This window comes from Aulonocara sp. 'chitande type north' Nkhata Bay, linkage group LG3, assembly GCF_057382095.1.
Source record: "Aulonocara sp. 'chitande type north' Nkhata Bay isolate Kocher_YH1m ecotype deep benthic linkage group LG3, A_spYH_male_GT1.1, whole genome shotgun sequence".
Lineage (NCBI taxonomy): Eukaryota > Metazoa > Chordata > Actinopteri > Cichliformes > Cichlidae > Aulonocara > Aulonocara sp. 'chitande type north' Nkhata Bay.
This window is the reverse complement of record NC_141346.1, coordinates 66,590,015-66,604,633: the sequence shown is the minus strand read 5'-3', so window position 1 is coordinate 66,604,633 and position 14,619 is coordinate 66,590,015. Positions and strand designations below refer to the sequence as shown.

At 37.6% G+C, this 14,619-nt stretch overlaps 3 protein-coding genes across 3 annotated transcripts in view; 1 reads left to right on the top strand and 2 right to left on the bottom strand.

Annotated features, from left to right (window-relative positions):
- The window catches only part of LOC147336670 (uncharacterized), a 239,134-nt gene that overhangs the window by 22,027 nt on the left and 202,488 nt on the right, over nucleotides 1-14,619 (bottom strand). The window lies entirely within an intron of this gene.
- Nucleotides 1-14,619, top strand: part of LOC147336678 (protein NLRC3-like) — an 82,304-nt gene that overhangs the window by 58,603 nt on the left and 9,082 nt on the right. The gene's annotated exons all lie outside the window — the stretch shown is intronic.
- Nucleotides 4,507-5,413, bottom strand: LOC147336679 (OX-2 membrane glycoprotein-like). The gene is made up of 3 exons (XM_086265492.1): nucleotides 5,370-5,413; nucleotides 4,907-5,280; nucleotides 4,507-4,814 (listed from the first exon to the last, which is right to left on the bottom strand). The coding sequence occupies exons 1-3, from the start codon at nucleotides 5,411-5,413 to the stop codon at nucleotides 4,507-4,509; spliced, it is 726 nt and encodes a 241-aa protein (XP_086121618.1).

Genomic DNA, 14,619 nt, shown 5'->3' with positions numbered 1-14,619 from the left:
CATATAAAACAATGAAACTCTTTATTAGATTAAAAAGGGAATAGACTCTATTTTCTGTACCGATTTGGTGACAGATCATGACATGAAATAACACTATTTGTGTATTTATATACTGTATATATCTTCCCATATTTGAAAAGATGTCCTTTTAATCTACACAAGGTCATCTCTGTATCCAAACACCATTGGGTGTTAAACATAGAAATTATGAAAGACTTATGTCAGATTAAACACGTATTACTATATTATTTCCTGAATGTAGCTTTGTCTTGAAGATCGTTACATCGTGACTGAGCATGGGTCTCACTGATACACCGACCAAGTTTAACTGGAAACTTGCATTATCCCTCTATGTGAACTGTGCCTGCACTAAATTCACAGGGCTCCGACAGCATGAAAATGAAAACCAGTTATTTTGCTGGACTGAGCCACTTTAGCTTAATTACCACAACTGAAAAACACTGCGTGGAGACAAAAGCTTTGAAAAACCGTGACTGACAAAATCCCGCACAAATGATTTTAACTACATCACTCACTGCTGAGTGCAAAACTTTTTCATAAAATTTTAAAAGTAAATGAGGGAGGTTACAGCCCATCGAAATACATAATTGATATATTTTTTTAATATGGTAAAACGTGGTTAGTCAAAGCTCTTAAGTAACACAGCTGCGAAGGCTTGGAAAGTGACCTTATGCTAGCAGTCCACTTCGTGCCATTTTGTGTAAAAATACAATACTGTCATTACAGTGGTCATTATTAGTCTAATTTTGACGTATCATACTGTTTAGAACTTTTACTCAAAACTGCTATACGTTATTGTTTAAAACGTGTCGTATATTCGTACAAATTCAGATAATCTTACCTCGGACAAAATGGAGATCATCCACTGCTGAAGCGTGTGTGTCCTGCACGTGGCACAACAGACTACAGGTGGAAGTGTAGAATGATTGAAATGAAAATGCTTTCATTAGTTAAATCTATTAGATTTCTTCATTTTTCACGCTACTCATACATTTTTGTTAAATCTGCTCAAAAAACGATTGCTTAATTTACCCCAAACAAAATTGTGTAAATTTAAATAACTGAACATCTCAAAAATGTTTAATTTTGCTTAGATTTAATTAAAACAACACATACATGTTTTTACTGATTAATAGTTACTATTACTTTCCTATTAGATACTAATTAACCCAAATCACAGTTTTTACAGTGTATATGTTAAATAACATGTGTAGTGCTCACATGTAATGCAGATGTTAGCTTTGATCTAACCAATAAATCCTGATTGGATGTTGTTAGCGTTAGCACTTGTGTTTACTTCCCTGCTGTACAACAGCATTACCAAAATACAACTGAAGAAACAAACTCAGTTATGAAAAGTTTGTGTTCAGTTTGCAGTCGCTGAAAATAATTACACCTTTGGGAATGACATGGAAATGCTCCCACACTAAAGATTGGGTTTTGTTTTGGGGATTTTCCATCTTAATTTATCTGTCTTATTTGGCTACATCTACGACACTGCTATGCTCTCTCTTGCCTATGTTTTCGTGGCTGCTGCTATCTGTATTTTAATATATATATTTATATGCAGTCTGTATACTTTAAGCTCGGGTAGTTTTTACACAGGATACGGGAGGATTATTGAGAAGAACCTAAGCAAACACGTGACAAGTTTTCAACAGGAATGAATGACAGCAAAAATGTTACCTCACAGACCGTTTTCATGCCATCAGTAATGAGCTGGTTTCAGCTGGACTGGACACACTCAAATGGCAAAGAAGGTTGTGTAGCCTTTGCAGAGAAGATGAAATGCATTCATGTAAATCAAAATGCATCTTTTAATTGAGGGAGAGGTTTGTCAGAGATATTATTCTCATAATGTACCTTTGTCCCAGCTGATTACCTTCATTAAACAGCAGGTTGCAAAAACCTCTTGTGTACCTCTTTTCAACCACTGGGAGGCGCTACAGCTTCATTCCTTTCACACTAAGGCAGCGGTAGGGAACTCCAGGCCTCGAGGGCCGGTGTCCCTGCAGGTTTTAGACGTTCCCTACCCCTGCACTAAGGCCTTTGAAATCTTCATTAACACTGAGCTTGAAATTTCTATCAGTCGAATGCAAAGGAGTCCTGTGGTTGTAGGACAGAGGTAGGGAACGTTAATCTGCCATCATTTAGATTATATGACAACAACCTTCAAATCTGAAGTCTCAGAAATCTGCTTCATGTACAAGTTCCTCCAATAATCAGGGCTAATATCACCAAATTGTACATAAACAGACTTTTACATGTTAAATATTTCTCAAATATGGGGAAAAAAACAATATAAAATACTATATTATTAACAAAATATCTTAAGATACAGCTACAAATTGCTTGAAACATTTGCAATGAAATATATAAAACAGCTTTATTGTCAGTGAGGACAAAGTTATAGTGATGCTGTGCTGGAGTGTTCAAAAGAAGACAGAGACATGAAGTATAAATATTGTATAATATTAAATATAAGAAAGAACAAAGTTATAAAAACATTAATAATTGAAATCTGCAACAATATTCACATAAAGTGTAAAATACAGAGTTAACTGTTTAATAGGTAAAGTTTAGGTCTTGCAGTCGAACAATGATCCCAAACACAGCAGCAAATCTACAGCAGAATAGCTGAAAAGCAAAGTCCAGTCAAAGTGCAGACCTCAACCTGGGACATTCAGAGAGCTGTGCTTAAATAAATGCCCACAAAGCTCAAAGAACTGAAGCAACGTTGTAATGAAGAGTGGGCCAACATTCCTCCACAACAATATGAGAGACTGATAAAGTCAAGCAGAAAACAATTAGCTCACATTTGTGCTGCTAAAAGTGTTTCTAGTTATTCACAGGACTGTAGTTTGAATTTAAAGAAATGTGAAAGTGCACTGAAATTAACATAAAGTTATTGCAATTTTTAAAAAAAATCAAGAAATCTAAGAGGAAGAAACAATGTAAACCACACAATTTCTTTCCTTATATTCTCCACACGGCAATGCACATAACAGACATAAAATATTTGCATTTATCAATAGAAAATATACAATTTTTCCATAGTCATAGCCAGGCCCGATTACTGCCAAACCTGTGCTGAATCAATCACTTAAACAGGACCTGTCTGACAAAGTAGAGTAGACCAAAAGATCCTCAAAAACTACACATCATGGCGCAATCCAAGGAAATTCAGAAGCAAATAAGAAACAAAGTAATTGAGATCTCTCAGTCTGGAGATGCAACGTCAAGATGAACAGAATCCAGTTTCTGGGATCCTGAAGGAGAATGTCTGGCCATCTGTTCACGACCACAAGCTGAAGTGCACTTGATCCAAAGCACACCAACAAGTCCACCTCTAAGCAGCTTAAGTAAAACAAAATAAAGACTTTGGAATGGCTTAGCCAAAGTTCATATGTGAATCTGATTGAGGTGCTGTGACCTTGGAAAGGTGGTTCATACTCAAAACCCCTCCAGTGTGGCTGAATTACAACAATTTTGCAAAGATGAGTGGGCAGAAATTCTTCCACCACCTCGTAAAGGACTCATTGCCAGTTATCCCAAATGCTCTATTGCAGATGTTTCTACTCAGGGTGGCCCAACCAGTTATTAGGTTTAGGGGGCAATCACTGTTTCCACACAGGGCCATAATAATGGCCGCCTTAATAATAAATGCCTTGGTTTAGGAACTACTTTTAATGTTTACTTGTGCTATTTTGCAAAAAATAAAATCTCTGCAAAAACATCAAAACTGCTGACCATCTGACCTCAATATGAAATTATTAATCTTTTGACAAAAAACATTTAGATTTGTAAAAATAAAGAAACCATAGAGGAACAAACAATGTTGTTTGCTACGTTCTAACATGGCAATCTAAATAACAGTAATGCAAACATATATATTTATCAATAAAAACAGATCGCCTTTTCACTGTTACAAAAGTCAAGTATATCAATGTTTGTTCAGCTTTCATAAATGTAAGTTTATAAGTACATAGTACATTTTTTGGTAAAGTCCAACTTCTTTTAATACATGCAACACATTTCAGAACATTTGGGACAGAGACAACAAAAGACTGGAAATACTTCGTAAAAATCTGGTGAAACACTTTAAAGCCAGTGGGATTAAATGGGAGACATAACATTTAATACTAGACAAAGACCGATTGAATCATGAAGCAAAGAATTAATAACTAAATCACAAGTAGAAAATGTTATGCAGATATTATTGGATAGATTTTGGTGTAGAAAAAAATGACAAGAAATGAAAAATGAAAGTTATCTGGTCTTTTTCTTTAAAGAGTAGCCTACTGCAGAGCAGCAACACTGACAAACACCATCATCACCAATACTGCAGCTAATACAATGATCCAGGAGGAAACTTGAAAAAGCAGGAAAAATGTGACACTGATCAAAATGAATACATCAATTATTGATCAAAGAGAAAATGCATACTACCACAATGCATTGTTATTGCATCTCAGTTTCTCACCATCACTGATAATCTGACGTCTTCTGGACCTCAGGAATCGTCTCCATCACCTCTCTGTGAGGAGCAGAGAGCACTCGTGCTGCACATCCCACCTGTGTGCTGTGTTTACGTGAACCTGAGAGCACAGCTGTAGTGGTGACAGTGAATGTAGCGTTGGTGTTGGACACACTGACAGTGTTGTACTGTGAGAAGCTGAGGTGTTGTTGTGAGAGTGTTACAGTGGGAGCAGGTCGACCAGTGGCTGAACAGGAAACAACCCACTCTTCAGCAGAGTTTGACTCTCTGACATCAACAACAGGTTCATGCAGCTCTGTGAAGGATCAGGAGATATTGCAAGGAATATGTTGTTGAAAGGAAATCAGTTTCTAGCACATTTAAACACATTAATGCAAAAGTTCTTACCATAGACTTGGAAGCAGGTTCTACCAGTGAAGGAGCCTTCAGGATAAGTGTTAAACAGACAGTGATAGCATCCTTCATCCTGCTCCGTCACATTCCTGATGACTATGGAGCAGTTCTGTAGTCCAGTGTATTTAAACTTGACTTTATCGTTAAAGCCATCATTCACTCTCTGACCATAGTACTTGCTGTAGGTGGCAACATTTGTCTCCACATCACGTGAGATTTTCTGCCATGTGACCTGAAGGACGTCTTTAGTGTCCAAGAGCTGACAGCTGAATTCAGCATCTTCTCCCACTGCTGCCAGCACAGTCTGTTGTGTTTGGACCACTGCTGTTAGAGCTGCATGGAGAATAACATGAGTTAGAGATGTGGAACTGAGAGGTATTGATGGGAAGGATTAAACAATAATTCGGGTCATGGAGAATCCTGTGTTTTAGGCTCAAACAAATTGACATATGGGTACCACTTAAATGTGATGTAGACTATAAATATAAACCTGACCCTCATTGTTTCATACTGTATGTTTCAGGTACATTTTCTTTCATCTATAAAAAAAAAGTAAGACAATTCAGTTAGCTACCAACTAAACAAAGAAAGTCAGATAGATGTACAGATCGTGTCTATATTGGTTCTGTTGGTCCATGACCAATTCTGGAGGTCTGTACTGCATTTGAACTTTTCCAACAATTTGGAGGTCCAACCATGATTTAAGCTGGACATCAATATGGCGTTCAACATTAGAACCTTGGACTTGATGTATATTTTTTGGACATCATGTAGATATCTATGACAAGTGCAGGGAATTTAAAGGTTTAATTGAGGTCATATTTTTTATTTACAAAATATCAATATTGGGGTTACAAAACAATCCCTTCAGTGGACCAAAAATGAATTATAAAACCCATCACTTCAACATAACCAATACCAGGACTGGTATTGACTGGTAACTCGTGCTACTGTAGAAATTCCCATTGATTTTCTACATTTTCCCAGAGGCCTCCCCTTCTGTGGATTACTAGTATGTTATTTATTAATTTGTGCCTCAATTATTTCAGATCAGTTATTTCACTGGGGAAGCCCTATATTGCCCACTTCCTAATTTCAGCACTGTTTGATCTTTCTCTTTAGCATGTATGTAACTTTGGTTTGTTGAGATTTTGGCATTACTTCTGTCATAAACATTCTCTCTCAGACATAACTGACTAAGATTTCTGTGGTTACCCAGAACATTTTAATAGACTTTTTGTAATCAATCAGGTCTTCAACCCCTTCTTTTTAAAATAGTGTATAAACCGTATGTATGTGTGAAAGACTGTTAATGTTTTGATAAATTGTTTATTTTAGAACAATTGGTGAGTGTGTTTAGCCACTTCACACTACTACACTTTGCTCTAAACTACATTCCTTCTCTGAACAGTATATATGTGAATGGACTGACGGATCTTTTAATTTCAAATGTTAAATAATTGTCAGTAAACTACTTATGACCTGAACTCCGTCTCTGTCTAATGGAAACAAGTGCCTTCTTGTTTTTAACTACATTGGGGTTGTGAAACGTCTTTTACATTGTAGGCCACATACAACCCAATTTTTGTTAATTTACCAACCATACATACATAACACACAAACATGTGGTTTATCTATTGCTTTCATCGTAATATGAATAGGCATGGGGCAACCTTTAACAAAACAGTCTAAAGCTGTTTTCACACAGCTCTCAAAACAGTCTCATTAATCTGAATGATGAACAACTCATGACACAGAAAGTTGATTTTGTTCTTTTTTATTAGGCTGATTGTTCAGTGGGAGAAACGTTTTGTCACTCATTCAAACAAAATCTAAACTCTTCAGTAATTGTATCTCTCCCTCTAATTCTGTCTAAAGACAATCTCTTTGTCACTTCAGAGAAAAGTTCTCACATTTTAGGATCAATTTTTAATTATTACAAGTGAAGGTTCTTGTTTTCTTTTTTTTTCTCTTGTCACAATAAATAACTTTAAAAAACAAAAACAACAATACGGAATAAAACTTACCTTTTTAAAAGGCCATAAAAAGAAAAAACAAACACAGAATCCCACAGTCTGACATGGTGCATGTCTCTGTGTCCCCACTGGCTATTGTACCACGTATTGAAACAACGTCGTACAATAGCCAAATTATTGAAAACTCAAATGTCCCCGAAGGAAGGAAGAATCTCCCTTCCTTGTGGGACATTCCAAGGCATGTTAGAATGATCAACTGTACCAAGTAAAGTACAAAAACTTCCCAGTGCAGAGTTTCATCAGTGTTTTAATCAGCAAACTCAATCATTTTTTTCTGCATTTTGAAAATTCAGTAAAGCTGTAGGTGTCAACATTTGTCTCCACATCTTGTAAGATTTTCTGTCATGTGACCTGAAGGATGTATTTAGTAGAGATGGCACGATACCACTTTTTTATGTCCGATACCGATACCGATATCATAAATTTGGATATCTGCCGATACCGATATGAATCCGATATAGTGTTTTTTAATCAACAAAACTGTTTTTTTAAATATCTTGCTGAATTTTGTATAAGTTCATACTCAAGCTTAAAACAACAACTACACTAAAGCTATTCTGTTATACCTGTATGCAAAAAAAAATATTTCATAGTTCAGCAATACTGATCAATCTAATAAACTTAAACCTACACCATCCTCCCTATTCTAGTATTTTAAAGAGTACTTAGTGTAAATATTAAGCAACCTAACTAATAGGGTTCCAATTCCCAGCAACAACAAAAATAAATAAATAAAAAATAGGGAACCACCCCTCACCCTCCACCTCATGATTCTTAATCGACGTATTCAACCTTAATTTGATGCAGTGTGAAAAAAAATGCACAGAAATCAATTATTTTTCAAGAAATATTAAATAGATTCAACATCTTTCTTCAACAAAATTGCAGACTGCACAGATGGTACCTTCCCAAAGGAAAAAGTACTATAGCTTACTAGGGTATATATATTAGACTTAATAGTCACTATATACAGTAATTGACTTCTATTCCTTTTACATCAAATTAAAACTTTGGGTGTCAGATAATTATTTATTAAAAGCTCGACATTTTAAATGAGAATAAGAAAGAAAAGTCTGTCTTTGTGCCCCCTTTTCCCTGTTCATGCCCTATCGGCCCCCCTGGCTAAACTTTGCTAGATCCGCCCCTGCACAGTTACCAGCGTCAGCTACGTAGAAAAAGATCCTGGTGTAGAAAGTAATATTAAATAAATTCTAACAACAGCTTATCAAGCTTAAACGTGCTGCTGTTGTTCAGCCGCTGGTTTCCTCTTTCTGGTGCAAAGTGGGCCAAAAACAAACAAGAGAGACGGACTCGCGACAGAAAAGCAGATCAGCTGATCATTAAGCAGTTTCATGATTGAAGTAGCAGCAAGAAGAGGCAGTCGCTTGTTAAGCTTAACGCAGGAATGCTTTACAAACATTCAGAGATGGACTTACACACTTGCTTTACTTCTCTCGGGATAACTTTGTCGGAAATGAAATGCCGGGTTGGTAGCGAAGCTCCAAATGCTATCCAGACCACCGACAGGTCCCGCATGCCACAGCCGCTCTATCACGTGATGCATACTGCTCCAACGTGCTAACGTTCTGAGGTGAGTTACGGCGTGTTGCAAGTTTTGCGAGGTGCTTTCGTGATATTTAATGGATCGGATTACATTTTTGATTTTTCTCCGATATCCGATCCAGTAATTTAGGTCAGTATCGGACCGATACCGATACGTAATATCGGATCAGTCCATCTCTAGTATTTAGTCTCCGAGAGCTGACAGCTGAATTCAGCATCTTCTCCCACTGCAGCCAGCACAGTCTGCTGTGCTTGTATCACTGTTGTTAGAGCTGCACAAACAAAATAAGAGGCTTTCATAGTCCGTGTTTTATGTTTCATTTAAAAAAAAACAACAACTACATAACAGAATTCACTGAGGTACATACTGAACTTACAGGACAGAAACAAAGTACCAATCCTATTGCAGTAGTATATCTCCAGTAACAATACCAGCATTGGTATCAATACTATTGATAACTGCATCAATCTGCCCACATCTAACTCGTGCTATTGTAGAAATTCCCTGTGAACTTATACATTTTCTCAGAAGCCTTCCCTCCGCGCATTACTGGTATGTTATTTATTATTTTGTGCTCCAAGTTCAGTTATTTCACTGGGGAAGCCCCGTAATGCCCACTTCTTCATTTCAGTACTGTTTGATCTTTCCCTTTAACATGTCTGTAACTTTGGCTTGTTGAGATTTTAGCATTACTTCTGTCACCAACATTTTAATGCTATCTTTACTCTGTTATAATCATCTCTCTATCTCAGGCATAACTGACTGAGATTTCTTTGGAAAAGTTCTCACATTTATGACCTTTTTAGGAGCTTCTTGTTTTGTTTTGTTTTCCTGTCACAATAAATAACTTAAAAAACCAAAAATGACAATATGGAATAAAACTTACCTTTTGAAGAGGCCATTAGAAAAACTAACAAATGTATAATCCCACAGTCTGACATGTTGCACCATTTGCCATGTCTGTCCCCTCACTGGCTATTATACAATGCATAGTGTTAGATTATAATATTATTTTATGCCATGTTAGACCCCTAATTAAAGATTGTGAATTATTAGGTAGTTTTAGTTGGCATTATTCTCCTGAATTAGAAGAAGCTGATAACTATTGCATTAGTTAAACTGATTTGCATTACATTAGACTGCTGATTTATTGTGGATGAATGATATTGTTTTATGATGTTATAAGAAATACTGTTTGCAGAAAGTCATCGCCTTATTTGTCTGATTAGAAGAGAACGGAACATGCTGGAGTTTTCTGCCCCATCACAGCAGGAGCAGATAAACAGGGAGCCAAGGTCGTAGCTTAGGCGCCGTGTGAGAGAAAGCAAGTGAATGTTTAGGCTTTTATGATTAGGTGGGGGCACCAGAGGCTATAAGAGTTTGATCAATGCTCCACCATTTTGAGATCTGAGGCTGTCTGCATACAGTGTCCATCTCCCACGTGTGTGATCATTAAAATCATCGTTTGACTCAACCCGGCCGGACCAGTGTTGTTATTGTGGTTTTTCTCTTGTCTCCATCCCCAATTTTGAACTCGTAACACTCTGTAACTGTTAGCTAGGCAATTTCACATTTGTGTCTTTTTGTGGAATCAGTGTGTTTGAACAACACAAATTCTGCCTTTTCTAATTTTGAAAGACTGAACATGATATAAACAAAATAAATCTGATCTGTTCCTCTATAAATCTGGACAAATCTCAGATTCTGAACTTCTCAGCGCTTACATTTTGTCCTCTCTACACTTCTGCTGACAACTGACATGTGATGTGTTTGTACAGCTTCCTCTGTCAGTTTTTAACAAACTAACAAATTATCCAACAGAAGAGTATACCTTTGAGACAATGGTGTAGGTCTACTTTGCAAACTGAGAGGATGGATGAGATGATGGTGCAGGTTTCCAGTCTTAATTCAGTCTTGTTGCCACATTGTGGTCACCTGTCACCTTACTTTTGCTGTGGGAATTATGAAATGATAGCTAGACTTTAGCTTGCCTGTAGTGGCATTAAATGATCCTTTAGAAAATAGTTATAAATGTATTAGTTCCCAACATTGTACATTGCTGAATCATTATTTTTACTGAAAGTCTGTTCAGTTTCCAAACTAAAAATAAAATTGAGTGTGACTCGCCGGCACATTACAGTGAGACTCTCCAGTTTGATCAGCAGAGAAAAAAGATATCTCAAAGAAAATATGACGGAATTTCAAAAACCTTAGTGGATCCCAAAGAGCTTACTAAAATTTAATGTTTGCTTTGATTCCTGCTTTGCTCACTCTTGGCGTTCTCTCCATGAGCTTCATGAGGTCGTCTCCTGAAATGGTTTCCAACAGTCTTGAAGGAGTTCCCAGAGATGCTGAGCACTTATTGGTCCTTTGCCTTCACGCTGCGCTCCATCTCATCCCAAACCATCTCCACTGGGTTTTGGTCAGGTGACTGTGGAGGCCAGACCATCTGGTCAGCACTCCATCACGCTCCTTCTTGGTCAAACAGCCCTCACACAGCCTGGAGGTGTGTTTGGTGTCATTGTCCTGCAGCAGGAGGAGCAACCACTGCACCAGCGTAGAGTTTGGTAATCAGTCCAGAGGTCCAGAAACTTCATCCTGATGCCTAATTGCAGTCAGGGTGATGCTGCCAGCCCATAGATGTCTTTGCCTCCCTCCACTGATATGCCTCTTGGGTCATTACTGGCCCACTATCAAACTGGCCACGCAGAACGATGTTACAACTTCTCTGGACCCTTTCATATCTGTCATATGTGTTCAGGGTGAAAAACACAGTCTGCCAGTGGTGGCCTGATAATTCTGGTATTCTATGGCAAATGTCAATCATGCATGGTTCCAGTCAGTGAGTACAGGGCCTGCTAGAGGACATCAGGCCCTCAGGCCACCCTTATAAAATCTGTTTCTGATTGTTTTGTCAGATACAAGTACAGGTTACTGGTCTCTTCTCATACCAGTAGTGACACTGGTATGAGGAGGAAAAATATCAGTGTCCTCCACCTGTAAAACCATCCCATAATGACTGTAAAGAGTCTGTAGGATCTGGTCATGAAACAATCACAAATTAATATTTTTTAGAATAATTTCCAGAGTCATAACACACAGCCAGCAAAACATGGGAAGTAAATTCCAGGAAAAAAATGAAACCTTGCATAAAATGCCAGTTAAAGTCCAAAACTCTGTGACTTGACCCCAGCCACAGTGTGGGCTGTGGACTATGTGGAGGTTGAAGTGTGGACCCAGAAGCAGACGCGTGCTGCAAACTAAAGGAAAACTAACCAAGACTAAAGTGGGGAAACTAAACACTGGGAACATGGAAACCTTGGACATAACTGTCATGGTGGGGTACACCAGTGTTATGATGAAGTGGACCCAAGTGCAGACAGGGAAGGAGGCAGAACTAAGTTTTGAAAAAAAAGGCAAGCTGTTTATTTAGGCTATAAACGTGAATACAAAATGAAAGCATCATGAGCAGTGGCAAAAACCAAACTGAAACCAAACTAGGAAAACTAACTGACTGTGACAAAACTGTGATAACTTTGAATCAACTGTGATAAGACCTGACGGGAGGCAACGCAGACGACCTGACACTGAATAAAGAAAGACAGAGGACTTAAATACAGACAGGAGGTGATCAGGGGAAGTGGAAACACACAGGGGAACAGCTGACTGAAATGAACATAATGATGCCATGGCTAAAGTGAAACTAAACAATGTAGGGACAATGAACAAAAGGAAAGTCACACAATATATACACAGAGGGATGATAAGGGAAGTGGAAACACATGAGGACACAGCAGGGACAAATTAGATGTGATGAGACAGGAGAAAGCAAAACTGAACACACTGAACACAGGACACGAGACTTTCCAAAGAAAACAGGATACAAACTAAGAGACACGGCTCGACACACAGGGACCGGGGGCGAAACAGACATGGGAACACTGAATGAATCACAAGGAGGGGAAACATCAACAAAACACAATGATGTGACTATGGCGACTATGGAGGAAGACCAAATACAGACGGGAAATTATTTTTGATAAAAGTAATATTAATTTGACTAATGGACAGGCAGTGATAAACAGCAAACAAACTGCTTAGCTTTACAGTCTTTGTTTTATCATCTGCAACTCCTGCAGTGTGAAACAGTCTTGGTATGTCAAACATAAAAACATTTTAGATACCGCTTCATCAGGTTACATATATATACCGTATTTCTTCATCAGAGAATCTATAATGTATTAAACTAAAAGTGTACACCTGGTTTAAAGAGTATTAACTAAATAAGAACGTGACAACTTTCAGTCATTAATGTAGCAGAGACAGAGTCTGACTAAAGGGACATCACAGTGAGACCTGTTTGATCTGCAGACACAGTCTCTCTCTACTAAGAGTGTGTTTGACTTTAACTTTCACACAAAATGATTCAGCTCCTCTAAACCCTCCAACAAACATTTACAAATGCTTAGAAACATTTTGTGTTTCTAATTAATAATGTTCCCCAGCCCCAGCATTCCCACAAATCTGTCTGTTTCCTTTTTTAAGTTTCACTGTCTGTTCTCTAAACTTCGCTGATGCAGCTGGTCGTCTTTGTGTGAATCTGCGTGTGAAGGTAATCAAATCAGTATGTATTTTTTTCTGATAATATCAGGTGTGTGCAGCTTCGCTCCAGCACAAACCATAGCATTGTTCATGATGACAGATATGAACGAGGTTGATTTGTAACACCGCAGTTATGTGAGCCGTCATTTGTAAGCCTCTTAAACTTTCTTGCACTTTTACACAAAGTTTTATGGTAGTGCTTCTTCTTCTTTGGGGATTTTTGTTCAACAGACTGAAAAAAGCTGTAATATATTTTTGAAATATATTTAAATTGGTATTTAAAGGACTATAGCATATTCTAATTAGATTTATGATACTGTGTTAAGACAGTAAAATTGTGCATGTGTGTGTTTGTGTGTCTGTCTGAATTTTGCTGGTACTGCACTGATTGATGATCGTTGATGATCCACCTGACTAGTATAAATTACAGTTTTATATAAAAGAACAAATTTGATATCTGTAAAAATATTTTTTAAATTCTTGCTTACTAGCTGACACTAAATTTTTAACCGATTTCTCTTCTGGGACACCCACACTGTGTGCAGTTTCATCTCAGCCCACTGTGTGATTGCACATTAAAGGACATTTCTCCCCAAATTCAATAAGCTCAGTGGATTATTATAACAGCGTATCAACAGTTCATTTAAGAAATCCTTCTTAGTTATTGTCATGAAAATCTCAGTGGATTCTTGATTTTGCTCGTCTACTCTACAGCCTGGATAGTTTCATTTCAAACTGCTGCCGTGTTTCTGCCAAATTAAAAAACAGTTCTACTCAAATTCAACAAGGTTCAGTTAATAAACAATGATTAACAAAAGATTTTGTTCATATTTCATTATATAATTCTGATCCATCAAAAATATTCCTTCTTAGAATAATCCTGTCTCTTATTGAAGATCGATTTATTTCTCTCATTTTGGTCATTCCTATTAACTCAGCCATTTCCTTAATCAATCCCACACCACCGCCCCCAAAACCATGGGAACACAGAGCAAGGAAAGCACAAAGTACACAAGAAGACGGGGACAATAAATACACACTGGATAATGAGACGAGAGGCAACGGGTGAGAGACATGATGCAGGAGAAAACTACAATAGTCACAGGAAGCAACAGTTAAAACAATTATAACAGGAAAACATAGAGAACAAGGCTTAAATTACATAGAGGAGAACAGACTGGATAGGGGAACATGAGATAGATAAATGCAGACGAGACTGAGACACTGATGGGAACAAATCATTAACCAAATGGGGGAAGTAAAACTCAAAGCTAAGTTCACAAGACATGAGACGATAAAAAAGAGGAAATGATACACAGAGACATACGCAGACATGTAGAAAACAGAAACAAACTTCCAGTCACAGTGAATCAGTGTGTGTCAGTGAATGCATCATGTGTGCTTCATGGCTCCATCTAGTGGACTGATAGTAGAAGTAGAGCAGCTGATGGCAGCTTCCTGTGCCTCACACTGCTGTCTGACTGCATTCAGCTGATATTTGGACA

Coding starts and splice junctions, on each gene's coding strand:
- LOC147336679 (XM_086265492.1), bottom strand. CDS start 5,413: ATGAGGGTCAGGTTTATATTTATAGTCTACATCACATTTAAGTG. Junction 5,281..5,369: donor GTCTACATCACATTTAAGTG/GTACCCATATGT, acceptor AATACCTCTCAG/TTCCACATCTCTAACTCATG. Junction 4,815..4,906: donor AACCTGCTTCCAAGTCTATG/GTAAGAACTTTT, acceptor GATCCTTCACAG/AGCTGCATGAACCTGTTGTT.